Source organism: Anolis sagrei, chromosome 3, assembly GCF_037176765.1.
Source record: "Anolis sagrei isolate rAnoSag1 chromosome 3, rAnoSag1.mat, whole genome shotgun sequence".
Lineage (NCBI taxonomy): Eukaryota > Metazoa > Chordata > Lepidosauria > Squamata > Dactyloidae > Anolis > Anolis sagrei.
Window position 1 is genome coordinate 97,929,702 of NC_090023.1, and position 27,824 is coordinate 97,957,525.

The 27,824-nt window shown below is 38.8% G+C and overlaps 1 protein-coding gene across 2 annotated transcripts in view; it reads right to left on the reverse strand.

Annotated features, from left to right (window-relative positions):
• Positions 1 to 76: 76 nt before the first annotated feature.
• The window catches only part of LOC132771641 (CD99 antigen-like), a 28,080-nt gene continuing 332 nt past the window's right edge, over positions 77 to 27,824 (reverse strand). The window contains exons 2-10 of one of the 2 annotated variants that reach the window (XM_060769873.2): positions 14,045 to 14,086; positions 12,325 to 12,366; positions 11,676 to 11,741; positions 11,492 to 11,554; positions 10,682 to 10,801; positions 8,788 to 8,838; positions 7,551 to 7,589; positions 5,898 to 6,020; positions 77 to 1,927 (exon numbers count right to left, since the gene is read on the reverse strand). In XM_060769873.2, the coding sequence (XP_060625856.2) occupies positions 1,911 to 1,927; positions 5,898 to 6,020; positions 7,551 to 7,589; positions 8,788 to 8,838; positions 10,682 to 10,801; positions 11,492 to 11,554; positions 11,676 to 11,741; positions 12,325 to 12,366; positions 14,045 to 14,086 (563 nt within the window). In that variant the 3' untranslated portion in view covers positions 77 to 1,910. The remainder of the gene's footprint in view (positions 1,928 to 5,897; positions 6,021 to 7,550; positions 7,590 to 8,787; positions 8,839 to 10,681; positions 10,802 to 11,491; positions 11,555 to 11,675; positions 11,742 to 12,324; positions 12,367 to 14,044; positions 14,087 to 27,824) is intronic. The other variant, XM_067466816.1, reaches the window with a different exon arrangement.

The following is a 27,824-nucleotide window of genomic DNA, read 5'->3' on the forward strand; positions in this document are numbered from 1 at the left end:
ATGCATGGGATGGGGAAAGGACAAACATTCAGTTACTACTCCTGGAGGAATTGATATGCACACACAAAAATCCACCACAGGCTTTTTCAATTTTATTTCAGTGTGCAGCATAGAAATATATTTTCCCAGTACACTTGGACTCACTCTTCAAAATGGAAATGAACACAAGTCCATTCTAAGATTTCTAGACTTCTGCCCACTTCCTATAACTGTTATGCTAGCAAATATGGCAGTGGCAATTTATGGTTTTTAAAAATGGAGACATAGAGAACTGGGATAAAATTGTTCATTCCTTATTCAAAGAGAAAAACCCATAACGTTATAGAACACAGTGGAAGCCCAATACCATCGCCTAACCCTTTAAATGTCATGCGGCCAATCCAGAAATCCTTCTGCACGGCAGCAATCTATGTAAAACATCCCCAGTACATTTGATAACTTACATTGAACAGATATCTCTGCCAATCACAATAAAAGAGGTCACCCATTCAGACTCAGAGGTGAGCTTTTTTGCCAGTGGATTGAAATAGCACTCAGACCATCTGGTTATGCAGGTAAATACACACAGACAGTTCAGGTTGACTTCTTATTGGTAAATTTCTTCAAGTCACCAAATTTTATTGGTACTTGCTATTGCCTTCCTCTGAGAAAGTGTGAATGACCAGGGTCACCATGGCTGAGTAGGCAATCAAACCCTGGCCTGCCACACTGGTTCTGAAGGATTACTTCAAAGCAAATCTCGTTCCTTTCAATTAAATCAATTTCTCACCAATATTAATACTTTAGTCTGTTAATACATTGGATAATTAATGAGAAATGAATTTAATTCAATCTCAAAATTACAAAACAAGTTGAGAATATACTTGCTTAAAGCAGTAGCACCAACAGCATTAAAGAATAAAACAAATATTAAATTTCAGGTTTATTAAAAGCAGAAGAAAATAAAACAACCTCTTCTAAGCTCCTGAAAGATAACAGTGAGAGCACCAAGGAAATTTGCATGGAGTTGACATTCCTTCTCTGTGGAGCCACGACTGAAAGGCCCTGCCTAATTTCCACAGTGGAGGACCCCAGAACAGTCCATTTATGTTTGATCTTAGCACACAAATAAAATTTTATGGACAAGACAATCCCAAATAAATTTTGCTCAAGGTCCAGATGCCTTATGATGCCTTATTTGGAAGTTTAGAAAGCATGTTGTATCAACATATGAAGAAGGAAGCATGCCAGTTCTGTCCCCAGTTTCATTATTCTCAGAGGAACAAAGTTTCCATTTCACGCAAGGCACTGTATATGATTGGAAAGAATATGGGTTTTTTTAAAATAAAAATGACTTTATGGTATCATGGTGAGACTCCAAACATAGCAAAACTGTTCTGTTCAGATTCTCACTCCCTGGGTGAGAGAGAGCACAGTGAAATGGGGCTACTATGCTTTCCTCTTTGGACATGGGTTTACCCAATTTCTGTAAGCACGAAGAGGGATTCATTGAAATTTTAATGATACAGCAGCCTCAGTGAGATAACGGCTGAATGAAACAAGCATATTGATAGGTGTGCATTTACATATTGCCATTTTTGTTGTTGTTTTTCTGATTGTTGACAAATGGGTTCTTGTACCACCCAAAACTACCACAGTTACAACCATCTCTGAATAAACAGAAAATGTAGTATAAAAACATTTGTTTCATAGAAAATATGTATTTTAGACCCATTTATGTTACATTAATTCATAAAGACTTCTTAAATAGACATCTAATTCTAGAAAGATAATTCTTCCTTTTTATTAAGGTAAAATGTCATATTGCACAAAATCTCCATGAGATGATTTATACACAAAAATCATATACATAGTGCATCAACAACTTGGGTAATCTTCATGAAGTCATTTTTTCCCAGTTTCTTGAGGATTTAGACAACTGCTGCACCTAAATTGACATTGATTTAAAATACAGAAATCAATTATTAAATGCAACCATTTATTAAAAATATGCAACATAAGTACGGTATTTTAGTTTTCTATCAAAATTGCACTTGGGTGTAGACCACACATGGGCAAACTTGGGCCCTTCAGGTGCTTTGGACTTCAACTTCCACAATTTCTAACAGCCTCAGGCCCTTTCCTTTCCCCCCTCAGTTGCTTAAGTGGCCGAGAAGGGAAAGGAAAGGACTGAGACTGTTAGGAATTGTGGGAGTTGATGTTCAAAACACCTGGTGGGCCAAAGTCTGCCCATGTCTGGTGTAGACAGACTCTAATAGTGTGGGGAAAGCATCATCCTCCAGATGTTGTTAGATTGCAATTTCCAGGATCCCCAGTATTGACAACGCAGGCCAGTGTGAATGAGAGTCAATCCAACAATATCTGGAGAGCTGTATCTTCTCATCCCTTTATTGGGGAATGAGCTCCACTGAACACACTAGAATTGCTTCCAAGTAGATTTGACTGAGACTGTACTGGAAGCCCTGACCCTTCATTTCTTTTCTCCCACTGTCTCAGACTAAGTAACACAGAAAAAGAATAATCTATACCATTTGAAATGCATACCTTATTGCTTTAAGCAGATGGTAAAACAATTCAAGCTGACGTCTATGTACTAAATTTGCCACACACATAGCCTAATTTTTCCCCCAGACCTGACAAAACTGGCTTCTTAAGGAAATAATTTCTCTCTTCCTTCAAAGAGAACAATTAGTATCACAATGGATAAAACATGTTTGAGATTTCAAAGGGGAGAGTCCTTTGCATTCTCAAATAGAAAACCATTTTTATTGTTCTTCTTTTATTTATTACTAGCTTGGGGACCCAGCGCTGCCCGGGTTATTTGAGAAAGGAATTGTGTATCAAGGTTGGTCTTTATCAGTTATTTATATGACTCGCAGTTGTCTCAGGAAGTTAGCGAAGTTACTGTGAGTCCCATTATCTGTGGTCCATCCCCCTACAAACTGCTCCAGGATGGAGAGTTGGTCATGGGGGTTTTGTGTGCCAAGTTTGGACTTGATCGGTCATTAGATGAGTGTTGCAGAGGTCTTGGGAAGTGAGTGGAGGTACTTGAAGTCCCATCATCCATAGTCTGTACTCCCCCAAACCTCACCAGAATGTTGAGTTGGCCATGGGGGCTCTATGTTCCAAGTTTGGTCTTTATTGGTTTTTGAATGAGTGTCACTATGGTTTCAGGAAGTGAGTGAACGTACTGCAAGTCCCATCATCCATCCTTCAAACAGCACCGGGATGTAGGGTGGGTCATGGGGTCTGTGTGTGCCAAGTTTGGTCTTGATCGGTCATTAGATGAGGGTTGCAGCAATCTTGGGAAGGGAGTGGAAGTACTTGAAGTCCCATCATCCATGGTCTGTCCTCCAAACTGCACCAGGGTATAGAGTGGGTCATTGGGGCTCCGTGTGCCAAGTTTGGTCATGATTAGTCATTGGCGAGGGTCTCAGTAGTCTCAGAAAGTGAGTGAGGTTACTGCAAGTCCCATCATCCATCTCCATTTTTTTCCAAATGACACCAGGACATAAGTGGGTCATGAGAGGTCTATGTGCCAAGTTTGGTCTTGATCAGTCATTGCATGTGGTTTGCAGAGGTCTCAGAATGTGAGTGAAGGTACTGGAAGTCACATCATCCATTGTCCGTCCTCCTCCAAAACTGCAGCAGGATGTAGAGTGGGTCATGGGGGCTCTGTGTGCCAAGTTTGGTCTTGATCAGACATTAGGTGAGGGTTGCAGCAGTCTTGGGGAGTGGAGGTACTTGAAGTCCCATCATCCATGGTCTGTCCTCCTTGAAAGTGCACCAGGATGTAGAGTGGGTCATGGGGACTCTGTGTGCCAAATTTGGTCTTGATCAGTCAGTGGTCTCAGGAAGTGAGTGAAGTGACTGCAAGTTCCATCATCCATTGACAAATTTTTCCTAACCGCACCAGGATGTAGAGTGGGTCATGCGGACTCTCTGTGTAAATTGTGGTCCTGATCCATCATTGTTGGCAGTTGTAATGGTCTTAGGAAGGGAGTGCAGGTATTGCAAGTCCCATCGTCCATGGTGCATCCTCCTCCAAACCGCACTAGGATGTAGAGTGCATCATGGAGACTCAGTGTGCCAAGTTTGGTCTTTATCGGTAATTGGATGAGGGTTGCAGTGGTCTCAGGAATTGAGCAAAGGTACTGCAAGTCCCATAATCTATGGTCAAATCACACCAGGACATAAGGTGGGTCATGAGAGGTCTATGTGCCAAGTTTGGTCCTGATCAGTCATTGGATGAGGTTAACAGCGGTCTCAGAATGTGAGTGATGGTACTGCAAGTCCCATCATCCATGGTTCATCCTCCTCCAAACTGCAGTAGGATGTCCAGTGGGTCATGGGGGCTCTGTGTGCCAAGTGTGGTCTGTATTGGTAATTGTCTGACTCAGCCCCCTCTGGCTTTTTCCTTTCCTCTCTTTGTCATCTCGGAATCTTGGAATTGAGGCTGGCCAATCGGAGACCATATGCAAATTTCCTTCTCATGTCCCCGTTTCTGTCATGAACTCTTTTCTCCACCAGGGGCTCCTCTTGAAGCTGGCCAATCAGAGACCATATGCAAATAGCACCACAGCGGCAGCCAATCAGAACGCTGGCACATACTCCTCCCGCCACACTTTTGTCCTCCGCATACAAGTTTTGACTTTTATTATATACACAGATAGATAGATAGATAGATAGATAGATAGATAGATAGATAGATAGATAGATAATAATAATAATAATAATTATTATTATTATTATTATTATTATTAAACTTTATTTGTACCCCGCTAGCATCTCCCGAAGGACTCGATGCGGCTTACAAAGGCCAAGGCCTCAATACACAAAATAACAATACACCTAAAGCAAATTAAAACTTTTATTATTATCTCTCTTGTTAGGAACAGATCTAAAGCCATTGAGTGCATGGCCTCATGAGCCCTTGATAGTCAATAAATAGTGGTATGAGAGTTGGACTAGGATTGGAGAAAAGGATTTAACTTTTTACTTGACTGGGGAAATTCATTGGATTACCTTGGCAAGGCACACTCTTTTAGGTTTTAAAAAAGGTGTGGAAAAGTTCCCCAAATTGAGAAAGCCATGTGGTCTGTAGGGCTGTTATAAGTTGGAAATTACTTGCACACCATCACCACCACCACCACAAAAGCCTTCCTTTAAAATAATTAACTCCACCCTGAGTCTCCTCGGGAGATAGAGTAAAATATAAATATTATTATTATTTGAAACACAACAAGATGAGTCCACAGCAGACCAGATCACTCTGCTGGCTGTTGTATTGGATCAAATGTCGAACACTTGCCAAGTGTCTAGGACTGTGTGATGTATCGGCGTATAATGTGTGCAGATCCCAGTAAGGTGGCCTTCTGCAGCTGGCAGATGGTAATTTTGTCAGTGCCGATTGTGTTTAAATGCAGGCCAAGGTCTTTATCCACTGCACCACCTTGACTGGCTTTTGCCAGAGTTATTGTTGTTATTGTTGTTATTATTGTTGTTGTTTCCCCATGAATGCTAATTCTATTAAAATTGTTGTTCCTACTACTGCTATATTTAGCCTTCTAGGACATGCAAAGTAAGATATCACCATACAAACTTCAGAATTTATTTCATGGTTAACTAGGCACCTCCTCCTTGTACAATGTAAACTGGCTAATCCTGCTAACCTGTGTACCTACAAGCAAATGCGGTTGAATTCAGTGGCACCTATCAGGTAAATGGATAGAGCATAGCAACCTAAATTACTTGGTAATTCAGGAAAAGGTAGTTCAACTACCCTGTTTTGAAGTTTTGTTGTAGGCCACTTCATCCAGTGGAAGCATTTTTTAAACATTCATTTCTTTTAAAATTATAATAACTAGTTATATAAAATTTATTACAGTGAGTCTTACCTCTTGGTTTAAAACAGTATCGCTTCTGCTTGTACGAAGTATAGCCAGCTAGAGCCCCAACAGCTAATAACACCACTACAGCCACAACTGGAGATGTAATCTGAGCTGTTGAACTAGCATCAACTATGGTAAGAATAAGAAAAGCAACATTTTTTAGAAATATGGACAGTACGTCCATTTATTTATGAGCTTGTTGAGTGAGGCTTCACTTATACACAAAGGTCTCTAAATACCATAGACTTGCTTCAGAGGACCTAGAAAATGTCTAGAGAATTGTACTTTTTATAGACCTCCAGCTGATTCTACAGTTAACTGTTAATAGAGTTGGTTCTCCAGAGGTATTTTGTCTTGGGTTTCAACTGAAGCTCATTTCAGCTAAGAAAAATAGGCTTTAGATCATGGGAACATCATATTACATTAAAGGTCCTGGAACAGATCTCTCCCATAATATGTAGGTCTACAGTACACAGATATGTTGCTTATAGCATAGAAATTAGTGTCACTTTGGCCCCTGTTTACTACGGTATATTGCAAATATGTGCACATTTTAAAACTGGAAAAAACTGGATTACTCCTAGAGGTTTTGACAGCTAGGTATTATTTATTTATTTATTTATTTATTTATTTATTTTTTTATTTATTTATTTACAGCATTTATATTCCGCCCTTCTCACCCCGCAGGGGACTCAGGGCGGATTACAATGTACACATATATGGCAAACAATCAATGCCAATTTTGACTTACAACATATACAGACATACACAGAGGCTATTTAACTTTTTCTAGCCGCTAGGGGAGCTGTCGCTTTCATTGTCCATCTGCGACACTGATGAAGTACTTCCGCATTCCCCACATGCTTTTTTGCTGGAGTGCTTTGCTGGAGTCTTTTTTATGGCCTCATAAATTAGTTAATTTAGCCTCCCCACTTAAGGTGGTACCTAATTTTCCTACTTGACAGATGCAACTGTCTTTCGGGTTGCAAAGGTCGACAATAGGCTACACAATTGGTTGGAAACCCACTCCAACCCGGGCTGGCTTCGAACTCGTGACCTTTTGGTCAGAGTGATCTTAATGCAGCTGACACTCAGCCAGCTGTGCCACAATCCCGGTAGACAGACACAGTCCCTCAGATAGACAATCTCATGAGAGAGAAAAACAATTCTTAAGAGCAAAGGAGAGACTGATCTAAGGGACCAGATTTTTATTGTTGATCAAATGTCTTAAGATATAACAAGTTCAGTCATTCTCTTCATTGCCTGTATTGAATTCCATTGAAATGATTTGGCATGAGCAGAAAAAAAGGTAAAGACCTAACATTAATTAATTTTAACCACAGGATGGAACCAAATCATCACATTATACACCCCATATTTAAGAAAAGTGTTTTTAAGCTGTCCAATTGAGTGAAATGTTCTCGGTGCCTCAGCATATTCCTTATCAATTACCCCACCTCCAGCTGCTATTTGCACTCAGAAATGTACTTTACATGCAAACTGCAATTATAGAGGTCAATGGAAGCTGGCATGCCTTTGGGTGATAGTAAGTACCACATTCCAGGTGGGGTCCAGGGCACACTTTAAAAGATATTTATATTGCATAGTGTAGTTTGATCCACAATATTATGAAAAATGAAAGTTCTGTACCAGACTTACCATTATTTCCACCTTGATCTGAAACATGTGGTCTCTCGCCTGAAACAGAGGCAATGACATGATTTCTCCCAAAGAACATGTATAACTGTTTTGATCATAGAATAATAGAATCATAGTGTTGTGGACCACCAAGCAGAAGCAGGAAAATCGCATTCAAAGCACCCTCAACAGATGGCCATTCAGCCTCTGCTTAAAAGCCTCCAAAGAAGGAGCCTCCACCACTCTCTGCCCGGAGGGGGCAGAGAGTTCTATACTTGCGATTGTTAGTTCTATTCTATCAATGCCATTGTTAGTTTATTTTTTTATTTTTGTATCATACGAAATTTAAAGTTCTGTTTTGACCTTTGTAATCATCTTAAGTACTGGATTCAGAAAAGGTCTAGTTATAAATATCACAATCACTTACAGATATATATGACACTATTTGCTTAAAGAACAGATAGCTCAAATTACAGAATCCACTTTACAAAACAAATAGTTTTTTAAAAGTAATTGATAAATTAAAAAGATGTTCATACAGTACTACCAGATTAATAGCTATGTTTTTGTATAGGCTATAATAAGAAACCTTTTAATGAACTATGAAATAATAAACTATGAAATAATTGCAGCTACGGCTAAGCTTGTCACAGCTTCTCCCTTCTGGCTTGAGAGGTGGGAAGTAACTTAACTTATCATGATACAATATACTGAACAATATAATTAATTCAAATTTTTTGGACCAGACTAACCTAACCAACAAGAGACAAACATCCAAAAACATCTGGACAAAAAAAAAACCCTGTGCACTCATGCTATATGAGAGTATAAACTATAAAGAAGGTTACTGAATGAATCTGAGCCCATTCCTTTTTCATTGACCAAATTGCAGGTACAAAAGTAATGAAATCAAATATGATCCTTCAGTGGATTTCTGCAATTTTTATTTACAGTTCTCTCCACCACTCAAGTTTGCACTCCCTCCAGCAATCTCTCAAACAAGTTTAGGATGTTGGGGGGGGGAAAGGAAATCAGAAAAAATGCCTCTCCATTACTTGCATTCATTGTAGTCTTGGTTGACACAACCTTCTATAAAAATAAAGAATACAGCTCTTTATCCTCCATGGCAGAGATGGTCAGCCATAGGAATTATTTTGAGTTGTGGGTCAAAAGAGGGTTATCTAAGAGATGCCATCATGTTGAAAACATAGAAAGGGACACAAGACTAGTTGAAAGAACCTGAAAAACTATTCCATACCTGCTGGTGGTAGAGGTTTCCCATCATTGAGATCCAGATCATTAAAAGCATCTAAAAAGATGGAAATTTGATGTTACTCTTCAAGGTGTAAAGATTCATGAAAAAGCCATTTTTTTGCAGACAATTTTCTGCTTCATTTACAAAAGATAAAGTTTCTGTCTTTAACTGTGACATGACCAGCTAGCATCTGTTCAAATGTATGGTAATCCTCATTTCTCTTTTCTAGGAAAAAAAGCCTCTAATGGTTTAGCAGTATTTTAAAGATGAATAAGTCACCATATTCTCTGAATAGATGTGCTCAGGTATAATCTCTTAAACTATTTCTACCTGTAAAAGACTCTTGTTTTAAAAACTCCTCTCAAGTGGTGGGCAATCCTGAGCTAAGCGGACTAAAGATCCAACTTGATATAAGGCATCTGTATGTGTATGTGGCCAGGGTATTTCACATTTTTGCAAGCATGTATTTCCCCATCTGCAGTATGTTACTATATAGCTTTCTTCCTCTGCCATTCTACCATCAGACTTAAGAGTCCACAGTGTGAAACCTAGCAAGGGAAAAATTGAGTTTAAGCCTTGAACTAGTAGACAAAGCAAAAGTTAAGCAGCCCCTGCCAAACTCTTTTCTAAACCTGCTTTTGCTTTTTAAAAAATCAACCATAGTTTGTATCCTACTGGAGCATAACAATCACAGAACACAATTTCTATGAGTGTTTGTAAATTCCCCACACTCTTGAACCTCCTTGCATGAACAACAGACATGCCAACTGGAGAAAAGCCAGACACCGAGCACAAAACAAACTGCTGCTGGATTCAGGCATTACCTGAAACACTGGCTGGATGCCATCAGTTCACTATCTGCTCAAACCCATGCAACAATGCAATGGGATCTTTCATGTTGGTTGAAGTCACCATACACCATTTCCAATTTATGCTCTACCCACTCAGGCAAGGAAAAACATACCCAGATAATACAAGACTGACATAAAAATGACAGGATGCCCCCCTCCCTCGTCACATATACACACAAAATAATGACCAGTATAGATCTGTCTTGCTGATCACATTCAGAGGGAAAAACAGGAATGGTCCACCTTGGCACATCTTTTGCGTACCATGCATGGGTTGTAAAATTAGGTCACAGAATCCCCAATCCATTAGAAAATAAAATATATATAAAAATAGTTATAGAAATAATTTAATAACAAAGTAGGTCAAGCTGCAGGCAGAGCTCTATGCCTGAAGCTTGACCACACAGAATTTCAAGCTAACACATGGGCATTATGGGTAGTTGGGGATCACATAGGTACTGTCGGACCATGCTGTTAAAGATGCCCTAAAAATCCACAGCTCTCTGTCCGTCCATCCCCCCCCGCATCACATCATAAATGCATAAAGACATCCAAGCTCAGATCCCCAAACCAGTAAATCCAAATTACTAAACTAGAGATTGAGTATCCTTTATCTGAAATTCCAAAATTGTCTACCAGGGCATTAGAGACAAGGACATTTTTGCATTATGATTGTTCAATATACACAGTTTGTTTAATGCACAAAAGTATTAAATATATTGTATAAAGATTATCTTCTAGCTCTCTGTATAAGGTCCATACAAAACATAAATGTCATATTTAGACTTAGGCACATTTCCAAGATACCCATATATGCATGCACACACTCACACCCACACACACAAATATACAGGCATTCCAAAATCTGAGAAAAATCTAAAATCCAAAACTCCCAAGTATTTTGGATAAGGAATCCTCAAGCTGTATTAGTTTAGATTTGGCTTGTGTTTATTTACTGTAAGTGATATTAGCACCACTGGCATAAACCTATTCAAGACTACCAATTTCTAGATTTACATCAAACTTCTTTTAAAGGAAATACTTACGACCACCAATGCTGCCATGACCACCACTGTTACTGTTACCGCTACTGCCACCAGCACTGCCACCACCGCCAGTACTGCCTCCTCCACCAACAAGGGCATCCTCTAGATTGAAATCTGAATCTAGAACATATGAAAGCATGTGGCAAATGTATGACTATTGTGAAGTGAGACCAATGTTTTCAACATCAAATGCAAATAAATTAAAAATGAGTATGAGTAGTTAACATTGAATTACAACAGTTAGCACATCTTTATTTATTTATTATTTATTATTTATTTGAACTTATATGCTGCCACTCCCCTGGGGCTCAGAGCGGCTTACAAGAACAGGATAAAATTGAACACAATTTAAAAACAATTTAAAACAATTTAAAAACAGCAATCAAAGATCAAAGGCCATTCGAAACAAATATGTCTTACATGCCCTACGGAAAGCTGATAAGTCCCTAAATGCCTAAATGACCTACCCTACTATTTCATATTAATTATTGAAAAGTGTGGTACTATGACAACACTGGATAATATATTCTAGGATTGCTCTTTTCTTGTCAGATGTTTACGGTACTTTTTTGATAAGGAGACAAAAAACAATAGAGGGAAAAACCCATCAACAGTTTAGAAGTGGAAGTTTAGACTATGCTAATGAAATTGTTTCATAAAAAAAGATAGGACCTAAACATTCCTACAAACTTTTGGAAAAGAAGGTTGAAGACATTAAAATGCTACCCCAAACAACTGATAACAATACAATTAAACAAAAATTTAATAAATTATCCCTTTTGATATCTTAACTATGAAAATTATTCTTACCATCATTTCCATGACCACCATGAGGTCTAAGATCAGGGTAGAGCTTAGGTCTAGAGTTCCCACCTGTTTGTGATAAACATTTCCAGAACTATATTGATGACCAGAAGTAAAAAACAAAACAAAAAAACCCAGAAATCCAAATGAACACATATGTTATGAATCTGTAAGTGAAAATAAATCATACCATCACTTCCCTGGCTGCCTCCATGCGGTCGAAGATCCGGATATAGATTGGGTCTGGGGTTGTCACCTATTGATTATAAGCATTTCCAAATATAAAATCTATCAGCAGGTTTTTTTCTTTAACAAAAAGATCATCTTCTCACTTTCATTTTTAAAGCTAATTTCATGTAAAGTTAGATTATAAGGTCACTATGGAGAGAGTTTGCCAAACTTGTTTACTCTGATGCAAATGTGACATGAACATTGCAAGCTTCGTTGGTGAGAAAGAGAGGGCCTTCCTTCTCAGTGGCTGCCCCTCCACTCTGAAACTCCCTTCTTTCCAGGGAAGTCAGAATGGTCCCCTTCCTGTTATCCTTCTGTCAAATGTATTGAAATGCTTTTAATGTAGAAAGCCAGTTTGAGTTTTCTTTGTGGAGAGAAAAAGTGAGATATAAATAAGAAATAAATAATATAATAATTAAATGGTCAAAGGAGCACATGTTTGGTAAAAACAGGTGGGAAAGTAGAATTCTTTATCAAAATTCAGTACAGAATTTTGGGACTAAACCTGAAGGCTATGTTTATAGCTCCATTCGTAGATTTGGATCTTGCAGATACACACAAGCATGGTGACTTCAGTCATTCATACTCAAATGTAATCTGATACTCACCTACTGGTGGTCTTTTGGTGGTTGGATTAGGCCGCTTGGTAACTAAACCAGATAAATCAAAGTCAGTCTATGGATAGATTATCAAAAGCAAACTTCCCACAATATGGTTAAATAACAAATAACTAGAGTTTTTATTAACATGTCTGAATTGTAATTATATCCCCAGTTACCAAGGAGTAAGCCCTTTTGAACATGATTATGTATTCATATAAATGCACAGAGGAACACGTATGGAGAATTCAGATGGCTTTATCCTTTACATTTTGTGTAATTTTAATTATGGCAGATAATTATTATGTTGGGTAGCTGTGTGCTGAAGCATGCAGTTCAAAACATGATTCTGTTATGAAAAATATCAATTAAAAGTTTAAAAAATGATTCTGCACATTTGAAAAAAGGCTGTAAATTTAAAGTTAGGTTTAAAACAGGGATCCTCAAACTAAGGCCTGTGGGCTGGATATGGCCCTCCAAGGTCATTTACCTGGCCCTCACTCAGGGTCAACCTAAGTCTGAAACGACTTGAAAGCACACAACAACAATAACAATCCTATCTCATCAGCCAAAAGCAGTCCCACACTTCCCATTGAAATACTAATAAGTTTATATTTGTTAAAACTGATCTTCATTTTAATTATTGTATTGTTTGGTCAGGCGGGGGAGGACTCTTCCTGCCGCAATTTTTTTTTTTACGATGGATTTTCCTTATATGGTGCAATTCTGAATTTGAAGTCATTCCAGACATAATGATAGAATTGATAGTCTATGGAAATTGGCCACAAAGCAGACAGTGTAGGCCTACCAGGCTTGTCTCCTTCAAGGAACAATGGAGGAAGGGGCCTCATAACTTCACTAGCACATTGTCTCATTTGTCCTAAATCTGGCACTGTTCTTAGGCCAAGGTTCAGCTGTGCATACCCCTTGTATTTTTCTCCTGGACTGTATTCTCAGAGTTTCTAAAGCAATAATCTCCATCCTTCTGGCCTCAAGATATGATGCACTACAACTACCATAAGTATATATATTCCAGCATATCAGACTGAAAACAATTTGTGGTCAGAGTATATCTGTGGCTGCAGTTCTGCTTAAAAGCCTCCAGAAAGAGAGACTCCACCACACTCTGAGGCAGCATACTCCACTATCCATCAGAAAGTCCTTCCTAATATTCAGGTAGAACACCTTTTCCTGAAATTTGAATCTATTGCTCAGTGTCCTAGGGTGCATTTCTACACTCTGGAATTAATGCAGTTTGACACCACTTTATCTGTTGTGCCTCAATGCTATAGAATCATGGGAGCTGTAGCTTGATGAGACACTAGCAGTCTTTGACAGGCTAAAATGCTGTCAAAATACAGCTCAAGATTCCATAGTATTGACTTGTGACAGTTAAAGTGATGTCAAACTGCCTTAATTCCAGAATGTATATGCACTCCTTGTCTCTAGAACAGCGGGGGGGGGGGGGGGGGGACCTGCTACATGTTCAATATGGTATACTTTCAAATATTTAAACATGGCTAATATGCCCCTTTTGGTTACAACCTGAAAAGTGAAATCTGTATCCAGTCAAAATAAACATGTTGCATCTTATCTTTTTGTTTCTTTTGAATTTCAGTATTTGTTTTCTTCCTTTAATCTCATTGCTTCAGCACACTATATTCACTTCTGTCTCAAGCTTTGCATAAGGAAACAATACTAGATTTAATTTTTTTACCAACACACTTACCTGTCATCCCAATAGCATCAGATAAATCAAAACCATCATATCCTATCAAAAGAACACAAACATAAAATCAAGGATTTAAAAAGAATCTGCATGCATTCATCTTGTGATAAACTGAACTGATCTACTTATCATACTTTCCACATGGTGGTGCTGCTAACAGGCCTTGTGTAGTCCATGCAGACAGCTGTAATGTCTGCATAAACTTCTTATTTGTTTCACTGCATATGTTTCACATGGAGAAACTTCTCTTCATCTTTAGCCATTACTGAGAATGTCCAAGAGTGATTCTATGGAGATTCTATGTGTGATGTCATAAGACAACTTGTCAAAAACTTGGAAAATATTATCGTTGCTGTTGTTGTTGTTACTCCCAGAATCCTCAACATCACCTTGTACCAAGTTAATATTTTCCAAAGTTTGAGAAATTTACCTTCTCTTTGTACTACAACTCTCAGAAACTTTCCCATACTTTGTATGATACAAGCTGATGCATGGAGAATCTATCACAGGGAAGCTGCCCTTTGTAATCCTGGCTTGATGGCAAAATACACAATAGTCTGAAGTGTAGGTTTGCCAATGAAATAATTCCACTATAAGTATTAACAGGAGTAATTCTTTTGAAAGCCTGCTAAATATTTTTTTGTATTCTAAATGCTGTAGTCTAAATGCTGTAGTCAGCTCACCAATGAAGAGATAGACACTTTTTAAAAAAGCCATATCCATGACAATATGAACAATATTTCTGTTGAACAATGAAGACCCATTAAGTGAGCAAACTCTTTAGGCAGCACAGAGCATTCTGTCCTGCATCTCTGAAGCCAAGAAAGAACAGTGGGTAAAGTTGATACCAGGAGTCGATATGGACAAGAGTAGTCAGAAAGCATGGAGGCTGTTAAGACGGTTGAGCAATGATCCTTCACAAACTAATACACATGCCAACATAAAGGCAGATCAGATAGCACACCAACTTCTGATGAATGGGAAACCCAACCTTGTCACCAAGTTAGGAACTGTGGGAGCTGAAATCCAAAACACCATGTCCACAACATGCAAGTGTGGAGAAGAGCAAACCACAGACCATTTACTAGAGTTGAGTCCTGCCACATGCACTATGGTGGACCTTCTTACAGCAACACCAGAGGCACTCAAAATAGCCAGCTTCTGGTCAAAGGAAATTCAGCAAAATGCCAAGTTTTTAACCTTGTTTGTGTGTGTTTTTTTAATACATTATAACTGTATTTTCAATTCACTTCTGTCATGATAAATAAAACAAACTGTCCTGCCATCAGTTTTCTCTAGCTACATTGTTGCAATCGTCCCTGAACTGATTTCTCTTTTCTCCCAAAATGGTAGAGCCATCTGTGTGTAACTGTGCAATGATACTTATTTTAATTTTAAATGAGAGAAAAATGGCAAGAGTAGATTTTTCTCCTCAATTGTTACTTAACAATATCCTTATGATTAGCAGAATTCAGAATATTGTGATCAAAAAGGGGAAAAAACATATTGTACCCGAGCCCTATTTCACAGCTGGTGTCATATGATAGAATCTAGGAATTTTCACATCCCAACAATCAATAATTTTCAATTGATCTATATAGCGTCTGGAAAATCGCTATTCTGTAACTTCAGGTCATTTCAAACTTATGGGGACCCTAATGCAAAGTTGTTAAAGCGTATTCTTGGCAAGATTTGCTTAGAGAGGATATGCTTTCTCTGAGAACAAGCCACCATGAGTTGCCCAAGATCACCAAGTTGGGATTCCATGGCCAAGCGGGGGTCAAATTCTCGTACCTAGAGTCATAGTCCAATGCTCAAATACTTCATTGTGATAAATCACCAACTGAAATCATTCCTGACTGTATTTCTGGTGTGAAGAAACAGTGCTGATGGTAGTAACCAGCCACCAATAAATTGTGTTTAACCATACCTTTACAATTTTTATGACATCTTAAGATACGTCAGAAAATGGTGAGCCACATTCCCAACTTGTGATGCATCCAATCAACACAACCCTTACCAGGGATGATAAATAGTCATATCACCTCTGTACCTATTCTAACTATTCTGAATTCACCCCAAGGAGGGTTCACTGAATGCTGAGAAAAAAGGAGAAAGAAATTGCACGTAAAAGCTTTGAAATACCTAAACTATAGGAAGCACACTATACTAAAAGCAGCAAGAAAAATCTAAGGACTTTTTAGCAGGCAGTATGAACAAATTGGTTAAAAATAGTTGGTTTCTTTTTCACAAATGTGATTTCACTGCATATTTTTGTCCCAATGAGTCAAAAGTTTGATTTGGACAGGTGAAAAGCATTTCAGTTTAATTTTTTAAAAAGGAATGATCCTGAGAATTTTACAAGCTGTTGAGGTTTGTTTTCTGAGAGCAGGCTGAGAGGCTGCTGAGAGGAAAATTCTGAGCAACCAAAGAAGTTGTTGTTAGTCTATTCCTCTGGGCCTCTGCTGAATTTTGCACTGAAGTGTCTGCATTTTAAAGAGTGAAATGGGATGCAATCTGATTCAAGCACTTCATCGCTAATTTCCCTTTAGACACAGCTGTCTTGCCAGTTTTGCACTGTGATCCTCAGGCAATTCCCTCACAAGGTGTGTGTTTTTTATTTAAGTGGGTTTACAGCTGAAGCTGAAGGAAAAACAACCATCAAGGCAAAAGGCTAAAGCAAAAAATTGCGATATCGGTATGCACTGAAAGCAAGATCACAAACTTCTATCAGGAAAATGCTAGAAACTAACATTTAAGAGAGTAAGAATGTAGAAAGAACTATCATTGTGGAGTGATTTAAATCATGTTGTGTTTGAATGTAAACATCTCCTGTCAATTTATTGTGACTCCATGGATTTTATAGGGCTTTCTTCGGCAAGGAATATTTGGGGCTAGCATTTACTTGTTCCTTGCTCTGCACTTGGAATTTCTTGATGGCCTCAGTCCCAGAATTGACCAGAGCTAACCCTGCATATTTTCCAACATCAGACAGGATCTGGTGCATTTAGGATAATATAGGAAATACAGAGTGGGAACTTAGCAACTGACTGTGCTAAATCCTTGGGGTTATTCCTAACTTCTATAATAGTTTTAGTTGACTTCTCAACCAGGCTAGCCTCACCAGTTCTTCTGCTGTTCTCTTCAGGGTAGCCCTCCCGTAAATCTAATTGTTGGTTAATGCTGTAAAAAGGCCTAACCACAGTAAGTTTTAATCATTAATTTTAAACTCGCATCTTGTGTTTTAATTTGCTCTGTGTATTTGAATATATATTTTGTAGAAATATGTTTTAATATGTGTATTTTAAAGAATGTTTATGATGATTGTGTTTTATCTACATTGTAAAATCGTCTTGAACCACGAGGACAGGCAGGTAAGAAATAAAAGTATTATTATTGTTATTATTACTACTACTACTACTATTAAAACATTTAGTCTTAGAGATAAGATTGACTTCTATGTATCCACTGTTCTTCAATGAAACTGACACCTTAATCTGGCTCCTATGTTTCTTTAGGATAGTTTACACCATTTTTAATGGCATAGAGCAATTGACCCATTGAAGGTTTCCTACTGAGCCTTAACTACAACCTTCACTGAGCTGATAAGAGGAGTATTATTTGGGTTTCTTTTCTTTTCAGTGGTGTTCTACAAACCTCAGGGTTCCTGCCTCTTTCTTAATGCTGCTTTACTTTGGATCTGTGTCTCTTAGCACCCAGTTCCTGACTTCATAATTAGAGAGAGTGGTGGCATCCCTGAACATTCCTTTTCTCTTAAATGAATGATTTTTCTTCAATGACAGAAGAAATTGAGAGAGAAAGAAAGAAATCAAAACTCCACAGTGACATAGCCACACTGAGAGCAGAACTTGCTGTCTGACACTGGGCTGTTTATGCCCAACTCGTAGGGTGCCTGCGGGAAGAGCTGTCATAAGTGAAGCAAAGATAACTTGTAAAACCCCATTGTTGAGCACTGCTGAGACCCATTGCTCTGGCATCTGAGGGAGAGAAGTGCAGCCAGGTGCAGCACTACTGTATTTTGGTTCCAGGGACTGACGATAAGCCCTACCTTCAGACTAACTGGGACTGCTAGGACCTTTTGAGGAAAAGAAGAGCAGCCAGGATTTTATGGTTATACATTGCATCCTACTTTCCTTGTTTTTTATGTCTTGGATTATAAACCTGGGAGCAGGGGATTGTCAGATTGGTTGCATAAGGTTTTCAGAATCACTGGGTTTCTGTGAGTTTTCCAGGTTGTATGGCCATGTTCCAGAAGCATTCTCCAGATTGAATGCTTCTGGAACATGGCCATACAGCCTGGAAACCTCAGAGCAATCTGATTGTCAGATGAATGTGCACAGTACTCTGTGATCTTTTCTGGCTGAAACCTGTTCTAAACAAGCAAATGAACAAATAAATAAAAAGGTAATCTTGCTCTCCAGAATGTTTGTGGTAGTTGACTCAAGGCTCTGAGTGTCAAAACACCAGAACATTTTAATATTTGGCAGGAATGACAACATCCTCTGCCATCTTATTGATATATACTTACTCTTTCCAAGATTAACTGTAGTTCTCTCTGTTATTGCTATGTGCCTTTAAGTCATTTATGATTTATGGAGAAGCTTGCTTTTGCTTTTCTCTGGATCTGGAAGTGGGTTCTCTACTTCCCCCCTATGGGTTTCTGTGGACAAGTGGAGATTCAAAGCCTAATCTTTTACAGTCATAGTTTTACACTCAACCACTCCATATTGGCTCCCTTGCCCTTACAGTAATTGAAGGAAAGGGGCTTTCCCAACAACATATCCTTGGAAATTATTCTATTCTTTCAGTGCAAAATACCATATTTGTAGTTAGCAGAGAAACTTTTAGTCTCAGATGTGCAATTAAAGCCCATGAGTTTTACATGAGACCAATTCCTCATTGATATAACACTTCTGGAAGTAGTTTGTTGATATGGATCTATACAGTTGCTCATTTATTTCTCCTTGAGCATGTGATTGGAGAACTGTTATACAAGTGCCTACACTTCAAACTGTGCAACTTCCTCATTGCCCTGTGATAGTCAAATCCTATCTCAACACACAATCATCTTACCATAATGATGTTTAGTTTGTATGACTGAAAATTCGTTCCTAACATTTCAGAATGACCAGGCAACTGATTTAAGGATGGAACAATACAGGTAGGCACATACTTGATTGGTTGGAATATACCAGAGGGAAAGATGGTTCATTCCTCACCCTAGTATTATTGAGGAGTACATTAATCTGTATTTAAAGTGAATGTTTTTTCTACTTTGTGAGAGGAAATGTTATCACTGCAGTGAGGATTCATGCCAATACCAGATTGTTTTGATTATGTGCTTTCAAATTTATATTGTTTTATGGGAATGATATTACAAGGTGGTTTTTTTTTTCCTGGAAAGAAACTGAGAGAGGATGACTTGTCCCAGGTCATTGAGTGGACATGAATTCTACAATATTCTGGATTAGGACTCCTACTCTCTCAAGAGTTCTAATCCAGCACATGGTAGAATTGTAGCAGATTAATGCCACATTAACTGCCATGGCTCAAAATATGGGATTTTGGGACTTACAGTTTTGTGATGAATTTACCCCTCTCTGTCAGAAAGCTCAGATGCCACAAACACACTACAAATCCAAAAATTCTATAAGGTGTGATTCTTGGCAGTATGGATGTTTAGTCTACTTCCTCATATGTTGATATAGATGCCTCACCATAGGATCTCTACACATACCTGATTGTCCTTGCTAAGCAAGATCTGGCTGAGAAATATCATGAGTCTTTGCATAAAGAGGTGCACCATACCATGATAACAATACACAACCCTCTGTCTTTTCAGAAAAGGTAGGGATATCAATGTTAACTGACCTGGAAAACTCTATACCACTTCTGATGTTAGCAAGAGGTAGGTAGAATGGATTAGAGGGTGCTCTAGTATCCTACTTCTCCATAGGCATGGAATAGAATGGAATGGAATGGAATAGAATAGAATAGAATAGAGGAATAAACACTGTCATATTGTAATTTATTCCCATTCACTACGGGGTGCAACTATTATGGGAAGTCAGGTAAGGCAGTAGAAATACAAAGGGAGATGGCTGGATCTGAGAATCTCCCTTATTCCTCCTGCCTCCTTGGAAGTAAGAAAGGGACAGCCCCAAACACACTTGACTCCCTTTGTATATCTTTTTAGAAACTGATTTACTGGCTCTGGGGCGTTCCCTCTCTTACTTCCAAGGAGGCAGGAGGAAGAAGATTCTGCTGGATTATATTTACTTTTAAAAACTCTTACCTTTGAGGAGGAAGCTGGGTCTGGGGCATTCCCTTCTTCCTCCTGCCACTTCAGAAGAGAAGGAGAGCCCCAGGTCCAGAATCCTCCTCAGAGGTAAGAGTTGTCAAAAAAAGAAATACAAAGGGAGCTGGTCGAGTCTGGGGCTTTTGCACTCTTACTTCTGAGGGGGGAGCCCAGACCAAGCCAGCTCCAATGCACATGAAGAAAGGAAAAATACCAATTTTGAGGGAACAAAAAGTGAGGTGTGACTATGATGTGGTGAATTACAGTAGACTCCTGTAGTTTGCTGTAGTAGAGCAGTTGCTCTACTCTGAACTTAAGAATGGAAAACGGAACGTTGGTGGACAGGAAAAGAGTTTTAAAGATGGGCTCAAAGCCAACCTTAAAAACTCAGGCATAGACACTGAGAACTGGGAAGCCCTGGCCCTTAAGCGCTCCAGCTGGAGGTCAACTGTGACCAGCAGTGCTGCAGAATTCGAGGAGGCACGAGTGGAGGGTGAAAGAGAGAAACGTGCCAGGAGGAAGGCGCGTCAAGCCAACCCCAACCGGGACTGCCTTCCACCTGGAAACCAATGCCCTCACTGCGGAAGAAGATGCAGAGCAAGAATAGGGCTCCACAGCCACATACGGACCCACAGGGAAACCCATGATGGAAGACCATCTTACTCGTCCAATGAGGGATCGCCTAAGTAAGTAAGTAAGTAAGTAAGTGTAGTTTGATCCAGCCTGCATTTTCATGTATTCTCTATATCCAATCATCCATCAAAATAAGAGTTTTACTAGACTTTCCCCTCCCTCTGAAGTTACTGAAGTTATCAAGTGAATCATCAAATTAATGCCACTGAACTTTCATTAAAAGGAAGGAAAAAAATGAAGAATGTGTTTTGATCCACCCAGATGAGAATGTCCTAATTTTATAACCTGGTATGTTATATATGCAAACCTAGGGTTGACATTTGTTGACTAAATCAGTTGACTGATGCCATCATCATGCAAATCAAACCTTAATAATACTAGTGATATGGATTTAATACATACTGTGCTCAAAGCTAGCTGAGGTCAATAAGGAAATGGTCAGGGGTTTTTTTTTAGAATATGAAGCTTCTCTTGTGGCCTAATGGACCAAGCATTGTTGGAATCAATACCACAGCTCAAACCTGTCTGATGTCCTAATTAGCAATATGTACCAATAGATGGATTTTGTATGCATATGTATTGTAGGCTTTACAATAAATGGAGATCCTACAATGACAACTTGGAGTGCATCTACACTGTAAAATGAATGCATTTTGATATCACCTTAACTGCCATTTCTCAATGCTATGGAATCATGGGAGCTGTAGTCTTATGAGTTCTTAAGCCCTCTTTGCCAAACGTCTCTGGTGCCTCATCAAACTACAAACCCCATTCATTCATTTGTTTCAAATCCTGCCTTTCTACCAGAACAGGATCCACAACTATACAATATAAGTAAAAAAACACAAACTAAAATTCCATTTTAAAACATAAGGTATAAGCAAGTTAGAAACAGCATTGTAACACCAGTCAAAAATGCCACAGCATACTAAAATAAAACCACATAAAAAACTATCTGTCACAACACAAACAGTTGTCAGCATAAAGAGAGCAGAGAGAAAGCCTAATAGACCTCTTGGGAAAGCCTGTGGCATAACATGTATCTCCTGTCCTTATCAGACTTGGTGATGTGTCCAAGAGAAAGTCTTCCACTGCAAATCTTAGAACAAAGGCAGGCTAATATAAGAAGGTAATGTTTTTGCAAAAAGTCCAGCTGTGTAGGGCTTTTAAGTTGTAATGAAGACTTTTGTTGGTGTAGCTCAAGAAATGGGTGCAGCTAGTACACTATTTTTAACTGTGCAAATGCACTTCTGGCCACCATCAAAATCTGGGAATGCAGGTTCAGAGATAAATCCAAGAGCACGACCAAGCTACAAATTTGAGATTTCAGATGGAAGTAACCCATCCAGCGCAAACTGAATCCCTATTTCCTGATTAGCCTTTCAGCTGAGCAGGAGCACCTCTGTCTTGTCTGGATTATGCTTCAATGTGTTTCCCATATCCTGGAAACAAACACTGGTTGAACACCAAGACTGTTTCCTCAGAGTTAGATGAAAATAAAAGACAGTGTTGGGCATCATGTGTACATTGGTGACAATGAATCCCAAATCCCCGTACAACCTCTTCCAGCAGTTTCATTTATATGTTAAACAGCAAACAGGTCAAGGCAGAGCCCTAAGGGGCACCATAGGCCAATGGCCAGGGTGAACAGAAGTTTCTCACCACTATCACCTAGATTTGTTTCTCTGGGAAAGAATGGAGTTACTATAAAAGAGTGGTCTCATGTCCCATCCCAATGATGCTACCAAGGATACCATAGTTGATAGTTTTGAAAGTTGATAAGAGATCTAGAAGACCTAACAGAACAGATTCCTCCATCTTGTTCCCTGTGTAGGTCATCCACCAAGGTAGGCAAAGCTGTCTCTGTCCCATAGCTAGGCTTGAAGACAGATTAAACGGATCAAGATAATCCATTTCAACCAAGAACACGTGGAGTTGAGAGGCCATAACATGCTGCAGAACCTTACCCCAAAAAAGCATATTAGAGGCAGGCAGATAATTGTCTAAGAAGGTGGATTCAGGGAAGCTAGTTAGTTTGGCTGGCTTTACAATCTATATAAATAAAAATGTAATGTTTGTTTGTGATACCATCAGAACTCAAAAACCACTGGGGGAATTGACACCAAATTTGGACACAAGACACCTAAGAACCCAATGTATGTCCTCCACTCAAAAAAATTGATTTTGTCATTTGGGAATTGTCATTGCTGGGATTTATAGTTTACCTACAATCAAAGAGCATTCTGAACTCCACCAATGATGGAATTGGGCCAAACTTGGCACGAATATTCTATATGCCCAAATATGAACACAGATGGAGTTTGAAGGAAATAGACATTTGGGATTTGTAGTAATGTAATCAGAGCCATCCAGTCATAAAGATAGATAGATAAGATAGATAGATATGATTCACACACACACACACACACACACACACACACACACACACACAGATATAGTATCATAGATTTGAAAGAGACCCTTAAAGAAGGCCTATGATATGTTGCATGTTCCAGAGTAGGCAAACCAGACAATCTCCACATCAACACTGGCAAAGAAACTGCAAAAAATACTATTTACTAGGCATGGGTGGTTTCGTTCGTTAATTTTGTAATTTGTTAAATATTCGTTATTTTTAACAATTACAAAACGATTACAAAACTTATTTTCAAACCCGGAAGTGTTTTTAAATATCGAAACGGCATCCTCCATCTTTTTTACGAGCTTCCGCCCGTTTCGGAAATGACGTTTTAGGGATGGAGGATGCTGGGTGCGCCGGGAGCCAATCCGGCGCTCCCAAGCACCGTGGCTCATTGTGATTGGGCGGGCTGCCCTTTAAAAGCGGCTCCGCGTGGCCACATTGCTCATTGCAAAGGAGATGGGAGGTGCGGGAGGGAGGCTTGGTTGGCTCTTGGCTGCTTGCTTGCATTCATTCATTCATTCATTCATTCATTGCTTGCTTGCATTCATTCATTCATTGCTTGTGCTTGCATTCATTCATTCATTCATTGCTGGGAGCAGCGGGGAGGCTTTGCCCTGTTTTCGCCCCACAACAGGGCAGGGCAAGCATTTTGTTAATTTTCCATTTTTAAATATTTCTGATAAATATATTTCTTTTATTCTTTAAAAAATTCAAAACATATTCTAAAAAAAGAAAAAAAACTTGTGTGCCTGTGTGTGTGTTTGTCCCTGTCCTGTGGCTGTGTTCGCTCCACAACAGGGCAAGCATTTTGTTAATTTTCCATTTTTAAATATTTCTGATAAATATATTTCTTTTATTCTTAAAAAAATTCAAAAAATATTCTAAAAAAAGAAAAAAAAGTGATTTGCGCATGCGCGGGGGGTCCGCCATCTTAACGAATCGATTCGTTAATAATAACGAAATTTCGTAAATACCGAACTTTTTTAAAGGAAAATTTTGTAATTCTTTTAAATAACGAAATGCAAAAAACCCCAAAAAACGAATCGATTTTAGAAACAAATTTTTGCGTTGTTACCCAGGCCTACTATTTACTCACAAGCATAAAGACATTACATATATTAGAAACCAACACTTTCTCATTACTTTATTTTCCAGATCACCAGACTGGACCACAGCAACGTATGGCAGGGGACAGCTAGTAGACTCATATAACTTGTTTTTTCCACCATCGATGCTCTAATCTCTGTCCAATTCATTTCATCACCATCAACTCCCTAGAGGACCGGGGCTTGCTCGGCTCCCCTGCATGGGAATTGCTCGGCTCCCCTGCATGGGAATAGCATGCAGGAATTATTGTGTCTTCCACCTTCCACCTTCTTCAAGAGCCATAAGGAATCCATCTGGATTCACAAGCCTCCTGGGGTGGACCATCAGAATTGCCCCCCACACGACCTCTGAAGTCCCAGTGAGTCTAAATTCCACCAAGAAGAAACAGATTCAGAACAACCTGCTTTATTCTGCACTGAATAAGCAGTAACATATAAAAATAAGAGAAATATAAGCTGAACTGAATGAAAACTCATACCAGTTCAAGTGATTTATCTATATAGCTCTATTGTACAGATGGCAAACTCTTAAGCTACCTCAGGCATGGGCAAACTTCAGCCCTCCAGATGTTTTCAACCTGGCTGTTAGGAACTGTGAAAGTTGAAGTCCAAAACAGCTGGAGGGCCAACATTTGCCCACGCCTGAGCTAGTATTTTGAATAATGCCACACAAATTATGTTTATGGCCCACAGACTATGGAATTTATTTAATTATTATAAATAATGGCAATTCACAAGACTGAATGCAATTTTCCCATGTGCTTCATACCTTGTAAACTCATGTATTTCTCAAACTTTGAAGTTTATCACATAACCAAACAGCAAATAACTGAAAAGAATGACAGGTGAGAAACTTATATTCGAATTTGGTGAAGTTTAATAATCTATGCCATTTTATGCATCCAGATTCTTATTTTTGCTTATGCCGGGCCTCTAAACATAGCACTCATTAAGTGTGGAATGTGGACTTTCTAGTTCTGGAAAATATCATACAGGGAGTAGCCTCTTTATGCAACTCTGAGACTTTGATTCCCACATGCACAGACAACCTTGTATGTGGAATAGCAGGTTTTATAGGATACATGTCCTTTGAGATAATTGACACTGCATGGTTTCCTACTGTGTTTTTGTTAGCTCCCGTTTTCCCAATCATGTTGCAGTGAAAGTCAAAAAATGAAGTTCTGACTAGATCTGTAATTGTGTGAACACAATTTACTTGGGGAATTACCATTCACTGTGTCTTCTTCCCTAACCAAATATTTTGCTAGAAACCATCCTCAGGCATTCTAAACTCAGTTCTAAACCTAAATGCTCAGGCTTCAGTAGTGTGTATTTTCACATCTAAAACAGGTGTGCCAGTTATGCCCATTCCTTGTGGCATCACATCTGGCTATTGTGACACATGCCTTGATTACATCCTGTTGAGATTATGATAATGCACTCTGTGGGAGGTTTTCTTTGCAAAGAAGTTCGGAAACTTTAGCAGGCTCAAAATGCTGCAGCTAAACTGCTGACTGGAGCTGTTCATAGGAAGCATATAACACACTTGCTAAAACAATTTCTGGTCCACTTCTGGGCACAGTTCAAACAGCTGATATGGACCTTTAAAGGCTAATAAGGTGTATGTTCTGACTATTTGAAAGACCTATGTTTCTCCATACAAACCTGCTTAAGTTTCACGATCTTTGAGGGAGGTCTTTCAATCCCACCATTCTCTGAGTGGGAACATGGAAGAAGCTATCTTGGTAGCTGCTCCTGGACTTTGGAACTCACTAAGGGAGGTTCAATCTGCCCCTCCTCCATTGTCTTTTTCACCAGCAAGCAAAGGCTATATCCCAGGATCTGATCCCAGGTTTTCTGTTTATCCCAGATTATTTGGCAGTGAGGACTCATATAATCAAGTTTAAAGCAGAAAACCTGGGATCAGATCCTGGGATATAGGGACTGTCTGGAAGGGCCCCTACTTGTTTAAATAGGTCTTTAGTCTTGGCTGACCAGGTTGGAATGACAAGTAACTGGACGTGCTGTTTTCATATGCATGGTATATTTTGATTGTGTTCAATTTTAATTTTTTAAGTGTTTTAATTGAATACTATTTCATACTTTTAAAACTTTTGTCCTGTTTGAACTGTTTGGATTTCGTTTACTTTGAAAGTGACATTGATTCTCATTCAGGAGAAAAGAAGATAAATAAATACTGGACATACATACATAAATACATAGCACATACACGCATGCGTGTATACATGTAGACCAATGGTTCCCAACCTTTTTTTGACCAGTGTCCACTATGACCAGGGACCACTCTCCAACATTAGTACCAAAAGGAGTGGGGCTGGTCAGCTTTGCAGAAAGGAGCATATATAAAATAAATACAATAAAATAAATAAAGGAGGAGGAGGTTCGCGAACCAGATTTTCGTTCTAGCAGCCCATTGCTGTGCTGTGGCCCATAGGTTGGGAACCACTGATACAGACTTTGCACAAGTGGCAATGGGAAAACTGGCCCTTGTTGGATTGTATCACCCAGCATATTAAGAATCCAAATGAATGAAATATGAAAGCCACTGATACCAACAGTACAAAGATTAACATAATTAAAGTCTATAAAGCAGCTATTCTTGTTGGTTTTAAAAAATTGAAAACAGTAAAGCAGAACTGACTAGCCTCTTGTTCTTACAGACAACTACAGGCATCTGTTTAAACCGTTTTTCCTCATTTTGTCTTATTGGGAAAAGAAAAGAAGACATGTAAATATACCACATGAAACACAAGAGTAATGTAGCTGATTTTTCAGACTCATTTGACTTTATTTGGATTACAGTTTCCAGAATCTTCCTGCCAGCATGGCCAGTAGCCATGTTGCCTGCCGATTCTGGAAATGTAGTCCAAAAAAACCCCATAATATTTTTCTAGCTCTATTATTTTCTTTTCTAGGATAACCTCGTCTCTAGCACTTTACATACCAACAGTTATAAAAAGTGCTTCAACAGAAAGCTAGGTGACATCCATTGAAAACTACAAACAAGAAACAATATCTTAAAAGAATGTCATTAAAAACAACATTTAAAATTAAATACAAGTAAATACGGTATCTCTATTAATTTTGCAAGTGCCAAGGGACAATAAAGGATTCTATTAGCATTAAAGTGTGCCTAGTTCTCTGTTAAAAACACACACAAGGAAATGAAATTAGGAAGCAGAAGTTTGTAAGGCTTTCAGAGATTGATCATCTGAAATACAGCACCATTGACACATTAGCAACCTCGTGGAATAAGAGCACTGTTTCTCACAACTATTT